This window comes from Carlito syrichta, unplaced genomic scaffold (genome assembly GCF_000164805.1).
Source record: "Carlito syrichta isolate Samal-C Ts95f unplaced genomic scaffold, Tarsius_syrichta-2.0.1 Scaffold154383, whole genome shotgun sequence".
NCBI lineage: Eukaryota > Metazoa > Chordata > Mammalia > Primates > Tarsiidae > Carlito > Carlito syrichta.
The window spans coordinates 103,780-115,129 of NW_007098479.1; the positions used below are offsets into that span (position 1 = coordinate 103,780).

At 52.4% G+C, this 11,350-nt stretch overlaps 1 protein-coding gene across 2 annotated transcripts in view; it reads right to left on the reverse strand.

The window, feature by feature from the left end:
- Positions 1-11,350, reverse strand: part of AKR1B1 (aldo-keto reductase family 1 member B) — a 15,121-nt gene that overhangs the window by 3,319 nt on the left and 452 nt on the right. Inside the window, exons 2-8 of one of the 2 annotated variants that reach the window (XM_008050928.1) lie at positions 5,249-5,416; positions 3,870-3,986; positions 3,286-3,363; positions 2,936-3,058; positions 2,408-2,514; positions 2,042-2,123; positions 1,413-1,496 (exon numbers count right to left, since the gene is read on the reverse strand). In XM_008050928.1, coding sequence (XP_008049119.1) covers positions 1,413-1,496; positions 2,042-2,123; positions 2,408-2,514; positions 2,936-3,058; positions 3,286-3,363; positions 3,870-3,986; positions 5,249-5,416 — 759 coding nt within the window. Of the gene's footprint in view, positions 1-1,412; positions 1,497-2,036; positions 2,124-2,407; positions 2,515-2,935; positions 3,059-3,285; positions 3,364-3,869; positions 3,987-5,248; positions 5,417-11,350 lie in introns of those variants that run through there. The other variant, XM_021709033.1, reaches the window with a different exon arrangement.

The window sequence follows — 11,350 nt, forward strand, 5'->3', positions numbered from 1 at the left end:
AAAAAAAAAAAAAAAAAAGAAAGAAATTCCAGCTGAAACACTGAAGGTCACGGCCAACAAGGAGATGGCATTTAAGATGACCTAAAAAGATAACAAGGTTATGATGGGGAGGGCAAGAGAGGTATGCTGAGAGGAGAGCACCACTTGCACGAAGGCAGCAGACCACATGGAAGAACCAGTTGGCATGGAGGCCGAGAGGCTGCAGCACTGGGTAAGACCTGGGAAGGGCTGGTCAACCCAGGGCCCAGAAGGGCCTTTAGCTTCAGATGATCACAGAATGTGCAGAGTTTGCTACAGAGTCTGATTCCAACTACAGAAAAATGAGCAAAAACTACACAGTAAGATGCAAAAGGAAAATAATCAGGTTCCATTTTGAGATTCACCACTGATACATTTTTCCTTTTCTAATACCATAAACATGACATATGAAACGAAGGATCCATCTGGTAGGGTATGCCTCTCTCAGAGAGGGAATTGTTTTGCCACTGTACCTGAAACAGAACGTCTGCCAACACATAAGGAGAAAGCCATCTCCTCTTCCAAACAGTGAGCTCTGCTCCCACCCAGGACTCACCATCACTGTCTCCCATGGACAAGCAGTGTGTGTTATAGCCACAGACTCAGGCTTGTGGAAATAGCTGCCCTGAGTCCAAGCTGCAGCAGCCCAAGAGACCCTGCCACAACGGTGCCACACCTGCACCTGATCCTGAGTGAAGATGGTGCGTGCATGCCAGAGTCACTCTACTTGGCGACAGTGGAGGGTTTCAGGCACCAGGAGACTGAGCAGCTCTCCTGCCAGCTTGGCCCCGCATTGTGCAAGGGGTGGATGGGTATGTGTGTGTGTGGGGTGTCCTGAGCTGTTCCAGGGCATTCTGGGTGCCACATGGGGCACTTCCTGGTGCCCTGGCACACACCATGCTCTGTCGTCCACCACTGCATGGGCTCTGTGACCCTTTCAGTCCTGGGACTTACCGTCCATGCAGCAATGCTTCCTGAGCACATACTAAGTACCAGCATGGTGTGAGGCACTCATCTTATGTAACCTTCACGACAACCCTAGAAACAGGTACTATCCGACAGATGGGGAAGCTGAGGCACAGGGCAGTTAAGTGACTTGCACCAGGTCGCACAGTGGATAACTGGAAGAGCTCCTGCGCCAACCCCAGCAGCGCTGCTCAAGAGCAAGGTCTGCTCAGGCGAAGGCTGGTGCCGTTGGGGCCTCAGCGTGGGTGCACGCAAAGCAGGGCCACTGAGGCGCAAGGCTGCCCCCACACAGCTCCAGTGAGGAGTCCGCTTGGCTCGCTGCAGCTCCTCAAGCCCACAGACAGGATGCAGGGACCACAGATGACAACCCTGGGTGGGATGAGCAGCCTCACTCCGCGGAGGAAGCCAGGCCCCACGCCAGGTCCTACCTGGAAGTTCTCAGCAATGCGTCCTGGTGTCACAGACTTGGGGATCACCACCAAATTCCTCTGTATGGGGAACCGGATCAGGACCTGTAAACCCAGAAATGACCCGTGTGCACAGACACCAGGCCCTGTGTCATCACCTCACTCACACCACCACCCGCAGGGACATGCTAGAATGTGACAGGAGAAGAGAGATCCAGGTCACCCGGGTCACCCCAGCAGGTGGGAACACATCCAGGCCCAGACCTCATTCCAGAATCTGGCTCTTGGCCACTGCGCCATGCGTGCCCGCATCTCCAGGCACATTAAGAGACTGCAGTGACACCTCCTCCTTTCAGGGGATGCCAACTACCCCTGGGAGAAGCGCACCTTTCCACATGGCTGACCTAAGAGTTCTTGTACTTGTAGACGAGTGCCCACATAAATAAGCAAGTGCTGACCCTCGTGGCAACAATACAGCAGCGGGCAGATACTATTATGGTAAGACCATGCACAGGGCCTTATCACATCCTGATCTCCGCCCTTCCTACTCCAAACCACTCCTCCCAGGTCACCTCTCCCCCGTGGCCGATGGGGACCGCTCAGAACACAGGGCATTCTGGGCACAGCCACAAGCACTGGAAATACTGTACCTGGGCTGTGGTTTTATTATGCTTGGCTGCGATCGCCTTGATCCTGGGGTCCTCCAGCAGGGAAGGGTCTTCGGGCTTGGCCCTGAGGACAGAAGGATGGTCAGGGTGAACAGCCATCCCCACCCACGGAGGCCCCAACCCCAGCCCAATCCTCCACTGGCCTCAGAGGGCGCTGCCATCTCCTCCTGGCTCAAAGGTGAGTTAGAACTCCCAACCCTCTGGAAAGACATCTTGCCACTCAAACTCCAGCCCTTCCAGGAAACCAACCAGGAGCCCAGGGGAGCTCTGTAGTCACCCAGAATGTTTCTTTCTAGTCACTTCCCATCTTACCGCGTGAAAAGAGAACACAAGCCCGTGGACACTTACCAGGGCCTGTCAGGAGAGCCCAGGGGGCTGTAGGCAGTCACCACAATGCCCTTGGCCTGGCAGTACTGGATCAGCTTCTCCTGAGTCAGGTACGGGTGGCACTCAATCTACAAAGGCAAGCAGGAGGGCTGCCAGGACGGGTGAGGGATCCCCCTACCACAAAGGAGATTATACCCAACATCCTCCTTCCCAGATGAGCTGGAACGACTGTCCCTACCTCCTGGCCAGTGTCCTCAGCATCAGAAGCAATAGCCTCGTTAGGGACATTCTATGGCCTGGGCCCCACGGGCTCTTCCTGGCTTTGGCCATCTCTCACCCGTCTCAGGTCTGAGACTCAATGGCCGGCCACACATCTGCCAGTCTCCATGTCACCACAAGCCAGGCTCCCATGCCCTCCCCTGCAGGTCCCCACTCAGGACTCTGCCCATGCCCAGGGGCCACTCTGGCACTCGGTGCGTGATGTGGGCAGGAAGCCCTGCCAGTGTCAGGCATGGATCCTGCTGACACTGGTTTCCCTGGGGAGCTCACCTGGTTGACAACAGGCTTATGCTTTAAGCCGGGTTTGTTCAAGATTCGCTCTATCTGGAGATGGTTGAAGTTGGAGATGCCAATGGCTTTCACCAGCCCTTCATCCACCAGCTCCTCCATGACCTAAGAGGACGCAGAATCCACTCGTTCAGTACCAGCTCTGACCTCTTAGCAGGCCCCACCCTCCCACCTCAGGGCTGCTGATTTCAGAAGATGAAAGTCAAGCTGGCCTTAACATGACAGGAAGAGCAAAAGACATAGGATGACAGACGCAGTGAGAAATGGCAGTGCAGACTGCCCCCGGAAAGCAGACCCAGCAGCAAGGACCAGGGTCAGCCGGGCCATCTTACCGCCCACACGTCCAGGAAATCGGTGTTGCTAGGCACCACACTGCCCGACTCGTCCAATGGGAACAACTCCTTTCCAGGCTGCCACGACAAGTAAAACCATCAGTGACAGCCCCTCACAGACCTGCTGGGGACGCTGGCATCTTAAAAACATCACACCCCAAAACTGGCTAGGGCCGATTGTGGGCAGGACAAAAAGAAGACAGGCAGGCAACCCCCGAGGCCGACACTTCATTAAATAGGCTGGAGCTGAGGGACTGTGGGCTGGAGATACAGACACGGCTTAGGTACTCAGATCAGCCCTGCCGTGGACGGTAGCATGTGGGGAGAGGAAGGATAAGACAGGACTCGTGGGCCCAAGGCCTGGCAGGGTCACTGGCCTGTGAAGCCAAGTCTTGCAGGCTTAAACTGGAAAACAAAGATCAAAGTCAAGTCCCCAGGCCCCGAGACTCCACCATGCAATGAGAGAGTGGTGGGACAAAAACTACCTGCTTCCAGCCTGGCCACAGCAAAAAGAGGCGAAAGGTGTCAAAACATGCCAAGGTTGTACTCAGGCCATGGGGACCCACTTGAGCCTGGCGCCCTACCTTGAAGCCCGGTGGCCAGTGGATCAGGTAGAGGTCCAGGTAGTCCAGCTGCAGGTCGCTGAGTGTCTTCCGGCAGGCGCCCTTCACCAGGCCCTTCTCGTGGTACGTGCACCACAGCTGGAGCGAGAGGGCACATTCCATCACTGCCACGTGCAGCTCCAGGACAGCGCCCTCACCCACCACCCACACCCAGCGAAAGGACATGGTCCGTCACCACTGCTCATGGCTCCAGGATGGCACCCTCGCCCCACTGCCCATGCCCAGACAGAGGGCACAGTCTGTCACTATGCATGGCTCCAGTACAGCACCCTCACCCCACCACACATATCTCATGAAACTGTATGTCCTGTCACTACGCACAGCTCCAGGATGGTGCCCTCACCCTACTGCCCACGTGCTTCACCAAGGCGCTACAAGAGATGGGCGGGGGAGTTCCTATTTCACCATAGATCCTAACTTTCCAAAGGAAGGAGGATGAACTGGCCAAGACAGCCTCTCCCAGGACTAACAGAAAGCGCAGAACAGAATGGACAGCAACTCCCCAGCCAGCCCTAAATGGGGTTCCTAGGGCAACCTTCCCACAGGCTGGCCCTGGTGGAGCCAGCCTCACCCCCAACCCAGAGTCCTTGTGGCCAAGAGCCTCCAGGTAAAAGACAGTCCCCAGGAGTGGAGATCTCATCTGTAGATGAGAACTGAGTTCCATCCTTGAAGATGACCGCTGGAGAGGGAGAGCCAACCCGCGACCTCGCCTCAGCAGCATGGGCTCCTGGCAAGGCACCCAGATGGAAAGACGGTCCAACAGGGAGCTATGGACGGGCAGGCTCTGGAGCTCTCCACAGCCTTGAGCAACACATTGCCCCTGGAGGCAATGACTGTACAGTAAGTCCCCTACATACAATCCTTCAAGTTGTGAACTTTCAAAGATGAGAACATGCATTCATGAGCCCAGTCACAAAAGTTAATTCACGTGTCTCGTGTAAACTGTCACATGAGTGCGAGGTACTGCATTGTTAAGATTTAAAATGTTTTCTTTATTTTGTGTTTATTTGTTTCTCAAGTGTCATTTGTGTGAAAAGTATTATAAACCTAGTACAGTACTGTATAACTGATTGTGTTAGTCGGGTGCCTAGGTTAACTTTGCTGGACTTATGACCAAGTTGGACCTACGAACGAGCTCTCAGAATGGACCTTATTCATATGTAGGGGACTCACTGCAGCTGTATCCAGAGTGTGGACTTGTGGGTCCCAAGCTGAGGCCCCAAGCTGAGGCCTGTGGGTAATGGGATAGGGCCCTCTATTCCCCCAGGGTGGAACCTTGCTGATGTGAGCTGAGACCCATGGGTAATGGGAATGGGGCCTCCCACTCCCCCAGGGCACACCTTGCTGACGATGAACAGCTCCTCGCGCTTCACCACCTGCTCCCGGATCTTCTGCTGGAGGGCCACCCCTACCTCGGTCTCGTTCTGGTACACGTGGGCACAGTCGATGTGGCGGTAGCCAAGGTCGATCGCTGCCTTCACAGCTTCGGTCACCTGGCCTGGGGGGGACTGAAAGGAAAAGGATCGTGGGCCATAGAGGCAAAACCAATGCAGGATGTAGTATGTACACGGCAGGGGGCAGCACCAACCACAGACCCCAGTGGTGCACCCATCCTGCGGGGTCAGCAGGCAGGCCAGGTGTTCCCCTGAAGCAGCCTGTAAACCATCAGTCCTCAGACCCAGGGGAAGCGGGCAGTGTCACTTCAGGAGACCCCAACAGCCATTTGCTGGCCGCACAGAGCACTGTTAAAGGCTGAGCTGAGGCCATCCCATTTCTTGCTCCTTCACATCCTCTGCTGAACAAACCACTGTGTTAAAAATGTCCCCACTACTTGCATCCTGAGATGAGAAGGGAGACCATTACTTACAAACAGCCTCAAACATTTCATGACAGCTCTGATTCCCATGTGGTTCTTGCATTCAGCCAGTCAATGCTGCCCTACATTCTCCACTCATGCATGGAGAATGTAGGGCAGCATTGACTGGCTGAATGCAAGAACCACATGTGCAACCACTTGTCTAAGCCATTCTGGGTAACTCTCATGGAGTCAAGAACGCTACTGGTGCTAATTCAAGGCCTGTGTGCCCATTCTCACTGTATGAGGACATACTGAGGGACGTGGGAGACAGCCTCACAGGGACACTAGCAGAAATGGGCTGAAAGGGAATGCAGAGGGAAATCACAGAAGACTGCCACGTGGTTTGTGGTCGGCCATGGAAGATGGCCACGTGGCTTGTAGTAGCCCAGCAAGAGACTGCACGGGTGTCTTGTGCCCACATGGATGGCTATCTGAACTCAGCTGCTGAGGAGGAAGTGCCACCCGAGCACCCAGACATGTTCCCACCTCACATTCTTCCTGCTCAGATCACAGAGCGGAACAATGAACATGCGTGTGAACCGGCCATTCCCTTGGAAAGTTGGGGTAGAAAAAGTGAAGAAGAAAGCTCCCTGGCCACCAGCAGCTGCAGACATCTGTTCTGACACAGGTTGTTCTGGACAGGCAGGGGAAGATACGGCCCAGTGGGACCAGCCATGACAGAGCCTGTGAGCAGCTAAGTCCACCCCACTCTAAGGGGCCAGGGGACAGGTGGGGCGCCAGCCTCAGGGGTGAGTTAAGGAGGCCACTTCCTACTTCCCAGATGCCTTGGAAGCACACCTGCACCTTTTCTACACAGCATGGTGAAGGAACAAAGCAGAGAAGGGCTCTCAGCACACCCAGAGGTGAGGAAGACCCAACACAGGCTCTCATGGGTATCCCGGCACAGCCATTGCTGAGGTGAGCAGGGAGGGTAGAGCACACCCTGCCCTACAGAGGGGGCTGTGGGGCCACTGTCAGCCTAGCACACAGTGGGGCCACTGCCTGACCAGCATACAGTGAAGTCCTTTGGGCTCAATGGCACATTGGTATGTTTTTCTCTCAGAGCTGCTGCTGCAGCATGCCCTCACTGGGTGCGCCTGGGTCCTGTAGCCCCCAGGCCTGGACAGAAGGATAGCACATTACCCAGGCCTGACGTAGCCACATACCACCAGCCACAGTGACCGGTGCAGGGACAGGAACACGACCCAAGCCAGGCCACGAGACTCCATCTGTGGGCTTGTGTGGCACTGCAAGGAAAAGCCCTGGCTCTGCAGGGTCACTGTGCACAGAGGATGTGAGCCTGGGACTACCGCAGGGAAACTGGGAGACCACGTCCCCAGGCAACCCCTATTGGATCCTGGACACCAAAGCCAGCAACTGCTGCTCAGGAGGGTGAACTATCACTGCAAACACATTTTGCTGTTGCTTTTTTTAATTAAAATTAAGTTGGTTTTGAGTTTCATGGAACCAAAAGTGTGCAGCCTAGAATGATCAAGGTGGCCCAATGGTTGACAGAAAATGGAAGGAAAGTTCATGTGATAGTTTCATAATGAGTCAAAGACAGGAATGACGACAAAAGGGCATGAAGACCCTGCTCCTGACCTTGCTGGAAGTTGGCCCAAGTGCTTTTGAGGGGAAAATGGGCTGAAAGGGAATGACCCTCTGCAACAAAGACGCACCAGAGTCCACACTACGCAAATTCAACATTAATCATTTCAGTGCAGAGCCTTCCCCTGTGGAAACGAATCTCCCTTATTAATAATGAAGCAGCCAACTCAAGGTGCAGTGAGAAGACATCCAGTGACACATGACCACACCCCATCCCACACTAACAGAGAAGGGTGGGGCCAGCGGAGACTTGCAAAAGGTTAACAGGGAGACAAACTTCTATCGCAGAAACCCAGTTCACTAAATACCCAAACTACTAAGAATTGTACAGGCCCTCCATGTTTCTAAACCGATCCTGCCACCACTTTTCTGTCACTTAGAAAAACCATCACCTTGGGTCAGAAGTGCAAGAATACGAGAGCAGTGTGCTAGTGGTAATCCTGGGGCAAGGAAATAAAAACATGACTTTTGATGTAAACTTGGATTTAATAAAGAAGCAGGACCATCAGCCTCTACAGCCTTAAAGTGTATCCTACCACAGAAAAGCTGTTCCTAAACTCAACTTGCATTCAAGAGAGCTTGCCTTATGTCGATTTCATTGTTGGTTTTGTTTAAATACTAGTGGTGCTACAATAATGTTTTCCACCACTTTTTATCATAAGTGTGAATCATTGCAACCACACGCAAAGTGAACAGGCATTTGTGAAGTGGTTTCTCAAAATGTATTCTGAGATCCAATTACTCTACTTTATATCTTCTGGAAGAGGAGGTGGCAAACACTTTTCTAAGGGGCCAGAAAAAATATTTTAGGCTCTATGGGCCAAACGGTCTGTCTCAATTGCTCACTTCTGCCACTGGAGAACAAAAGCTGCCACAGGCGACATGTAAAGGAATGGGACCTCAGACTGGTGGTGAACCTGCTACCAGGATACACCTGGCAGCTCTGCATGAACAAGGCTTCAAATCTGCCCTCTCACAAGACTGACGGAGCAAGCATCGGGAACGCCCAGGAACGATCACAGTGTGCTGCCTCTTTCGTATACACCCCCAGTCAACAGAAAGTACACATCCACTGTCTGATGCAGATAAATTGCCTCACTTGGCTCAGATGTCCAATGCATTCTACTGTTTAATAACAGAAACCACAGTTTCCAATCATAAAGACTGACCACAGAGGAACGATCCTTCCCACCGCTTATCTCTCTGAAAACACAGTCAATCTGGCTAATGTTTTACGTCAAAGCTTGGAATCAGGTTTGGCAACAGGGACATGCTTCCTCCTGTTCTGCTTTCATCAGACCACCCTAAATTCTGTCTTGCTGTCTTCACTTGGCTGCAATATGGATAGACTAGGACTGGCCCTGCAGAGAGGTCCTCATTTAAATGCCTTTGATCTTGAAGAAGGGGAGGCAGAGGCTGCAGGGAGGCCAAGCTCTCCTGTGAGACTCCCAGTGCCCACATGGGGAAAGGGGAGCAAGTCTTTCTTGGCACATTTTCTTCCACCTCATGCATTCCCAAGGGGGGTGCTACTGCCCCAAAGAGGGAAAAAAATGGTTCGGGGTGGGGGAAAAAAATCTTATCCTCTGGCATGGCTTGTGACCCTCTAAAGGGCTACAGACATAAACGGATATATGATATTACAATGTGATAATAAAATTCTATTGAGGGACAATTAGGGAAAAAAAAACCTCAAAAGACTCCTAAGCAGAGATTTCTCAAAGAACCCAACATTGAACCCCTATTCGATCCAGCAATCCTATTACTGGGGATCTACCCAAAAGAAGTTTCAAAAAGATGCCTGCATGCGTGTGTTGAGCACAGAACTATTCACAATAGCAGACGTGGAACCAACCTAAGTGTCCTCAACAGGTGACTGGATAAAGAAAATGTGGGATAGATGCCAGGGAACACTACTCAGCCTAAAAAAGAATGGAATCCTGTCTTTTGCAGTAGCATGGAACTGGATGCCATTCCCTCTAGTGAAACAACTCAGAAGCAGAAATTCAGATACCACATGTCCTCACTTATAAGTGAGAGCTAAATAATGTGTACACCTGGACACAAAGCGGAGTGATAGACAGCGGAGATGTGCAAGGGTGAGGGATGAGAATGATCTGTTGGGTACAGTGTTCACCACTCGGGTGACGGCGACACCGAAGGTCCAGACTTCACCGCTACACAATACCTATACCCACAGAATGAAAGTGCACTGAAGACCCCTTGCTGGGGTGGGGGCGTGATACTGGGAAGCAGACTGAGAAATGCTATTGTCCCTCCATCCTCGGGAGTATCCAGCACACACGTGTTACAATGACCATCTGCTACAATGATTTTCCAACTAGGTCAAAAACATGACCAACTGACAGGACACCTGCCGCAGCAGAGATCACCTCTGGTCTAAAGGTTTCCTGGGCTCGTTGTCTGTCCAACCGGGAGAAACCCTGCCTAAACCACATGGGGTACGGGACAGAGGTGGCCTCCCACTCGCCTGAGGTCCTCCCCTCTGAAGAGAAAAGGGCATTCAGGGACCTTCAATGGACAGTCGGCAGACTCCCAGAGCCCTGCAGAGGGTCTGCGCAGCACCACACAGCCACTGTGACATGGAGAGGCCACAAGGACACAGACCTGCATCCACCGAGAGCCTCCTCCAGTGGCCACGAAGACAAGCACCTGACCACGCATCTGTGAAAGAATATGCATGCACACACAGGGGAAAAGTGTTGTCTTTAGCAAAAAGGAAATCCACTCTATGTCCATACTTGAACATTCGTACCCTCTTTCCTGACTGGCACACCTCCACACAACTCTATATCAACCTCAACTCTCACGCCCAGAAACACAAGTGTGCATTTCCCCTGTCTAGCTATCGCTAAAGTCATTTTACTTCTGTACACTAATTCAACACGTAACTTCCGGAAACCCACCAATGTATTCACCTGTTCTGTGAGAAGAACTAGAAACAGCTGTGAGCAAGGCAGATGCTCTCCTAGTTCTAAATGAACTTTCATCTGCTGGAATGCAGATTTTCCGTTATTTTAAATATACAGCTTTTTGGAGTGGTACTGAGTGTTGCAGCATATGACTTAAAACCTTTGTCAATGTTTACTCCTTATTTACCCTTGAGTTGTGATTTTCAAATACGGGTCACAACATTAATTTCTCAAGTTACGACCATTATTTTTGGGAAAGTGGAACAGAAAAAACACAACAGAAAGCAGCCCACATGGTAAAGGTTAAGCACTGTTTTGGTGAAGCTTACTCAATTTGTGTGTGTGTCTGGGTGCTCCATCACAATATGGACTCTAGTTGTAACTGCCAAGAAAGCACCTTTGCACATTCCTTCCTGCACCTGACAGATTTTAACTTGGTGTCATGGTCCTAACTCAATGACATCCTTTGAGTCACACCAGACTTTTTGGAGGAAACAGATGATGTACTCCGATCATGAAACACTTTCATTGTGAGACACACCTCCGGCCCTTTTCTTATTGACCTTGTATTTACTAATTTTCAACAGCGGGTTTTAGGGTAAAGGTGCGCCTCCTCCTCCTTCAGACCATCCCGCAGCGCACCCCGTCCTTTCTGTTCCCTTCCTTGTCTGTAAGTATCCGATGCCCAGGGCCATGTTCAAGGTTCCTTTAAGAGAAAAACGCGGGTCACAGCTGTGGGAACGCAACACACAAGACCCCCGAAGCCGACCCTTAACACCACCCTTCCGGGTTTCGCAATTTTCAGATAGTCAGGCCATCGTTTCCACTTTCCATAACCTACGAGGACACGTCGTGTCCGTTTGTCACTTTCATCGGGCGAGGCACTTACAGGGCAGTGGGGCTTTCCGGGCGGGGGACAGTCATCCCCGCGGCGGGGGCCCAGTTTCCCCAGGGGTCCAGCCTGGGACGCCCAGAGGCGCAGCGGATCCAACCGCGGGCTCCCTGCGGGCGTGACTGGGCCGCCGGCTCCGGGGGAGCGCGATGGA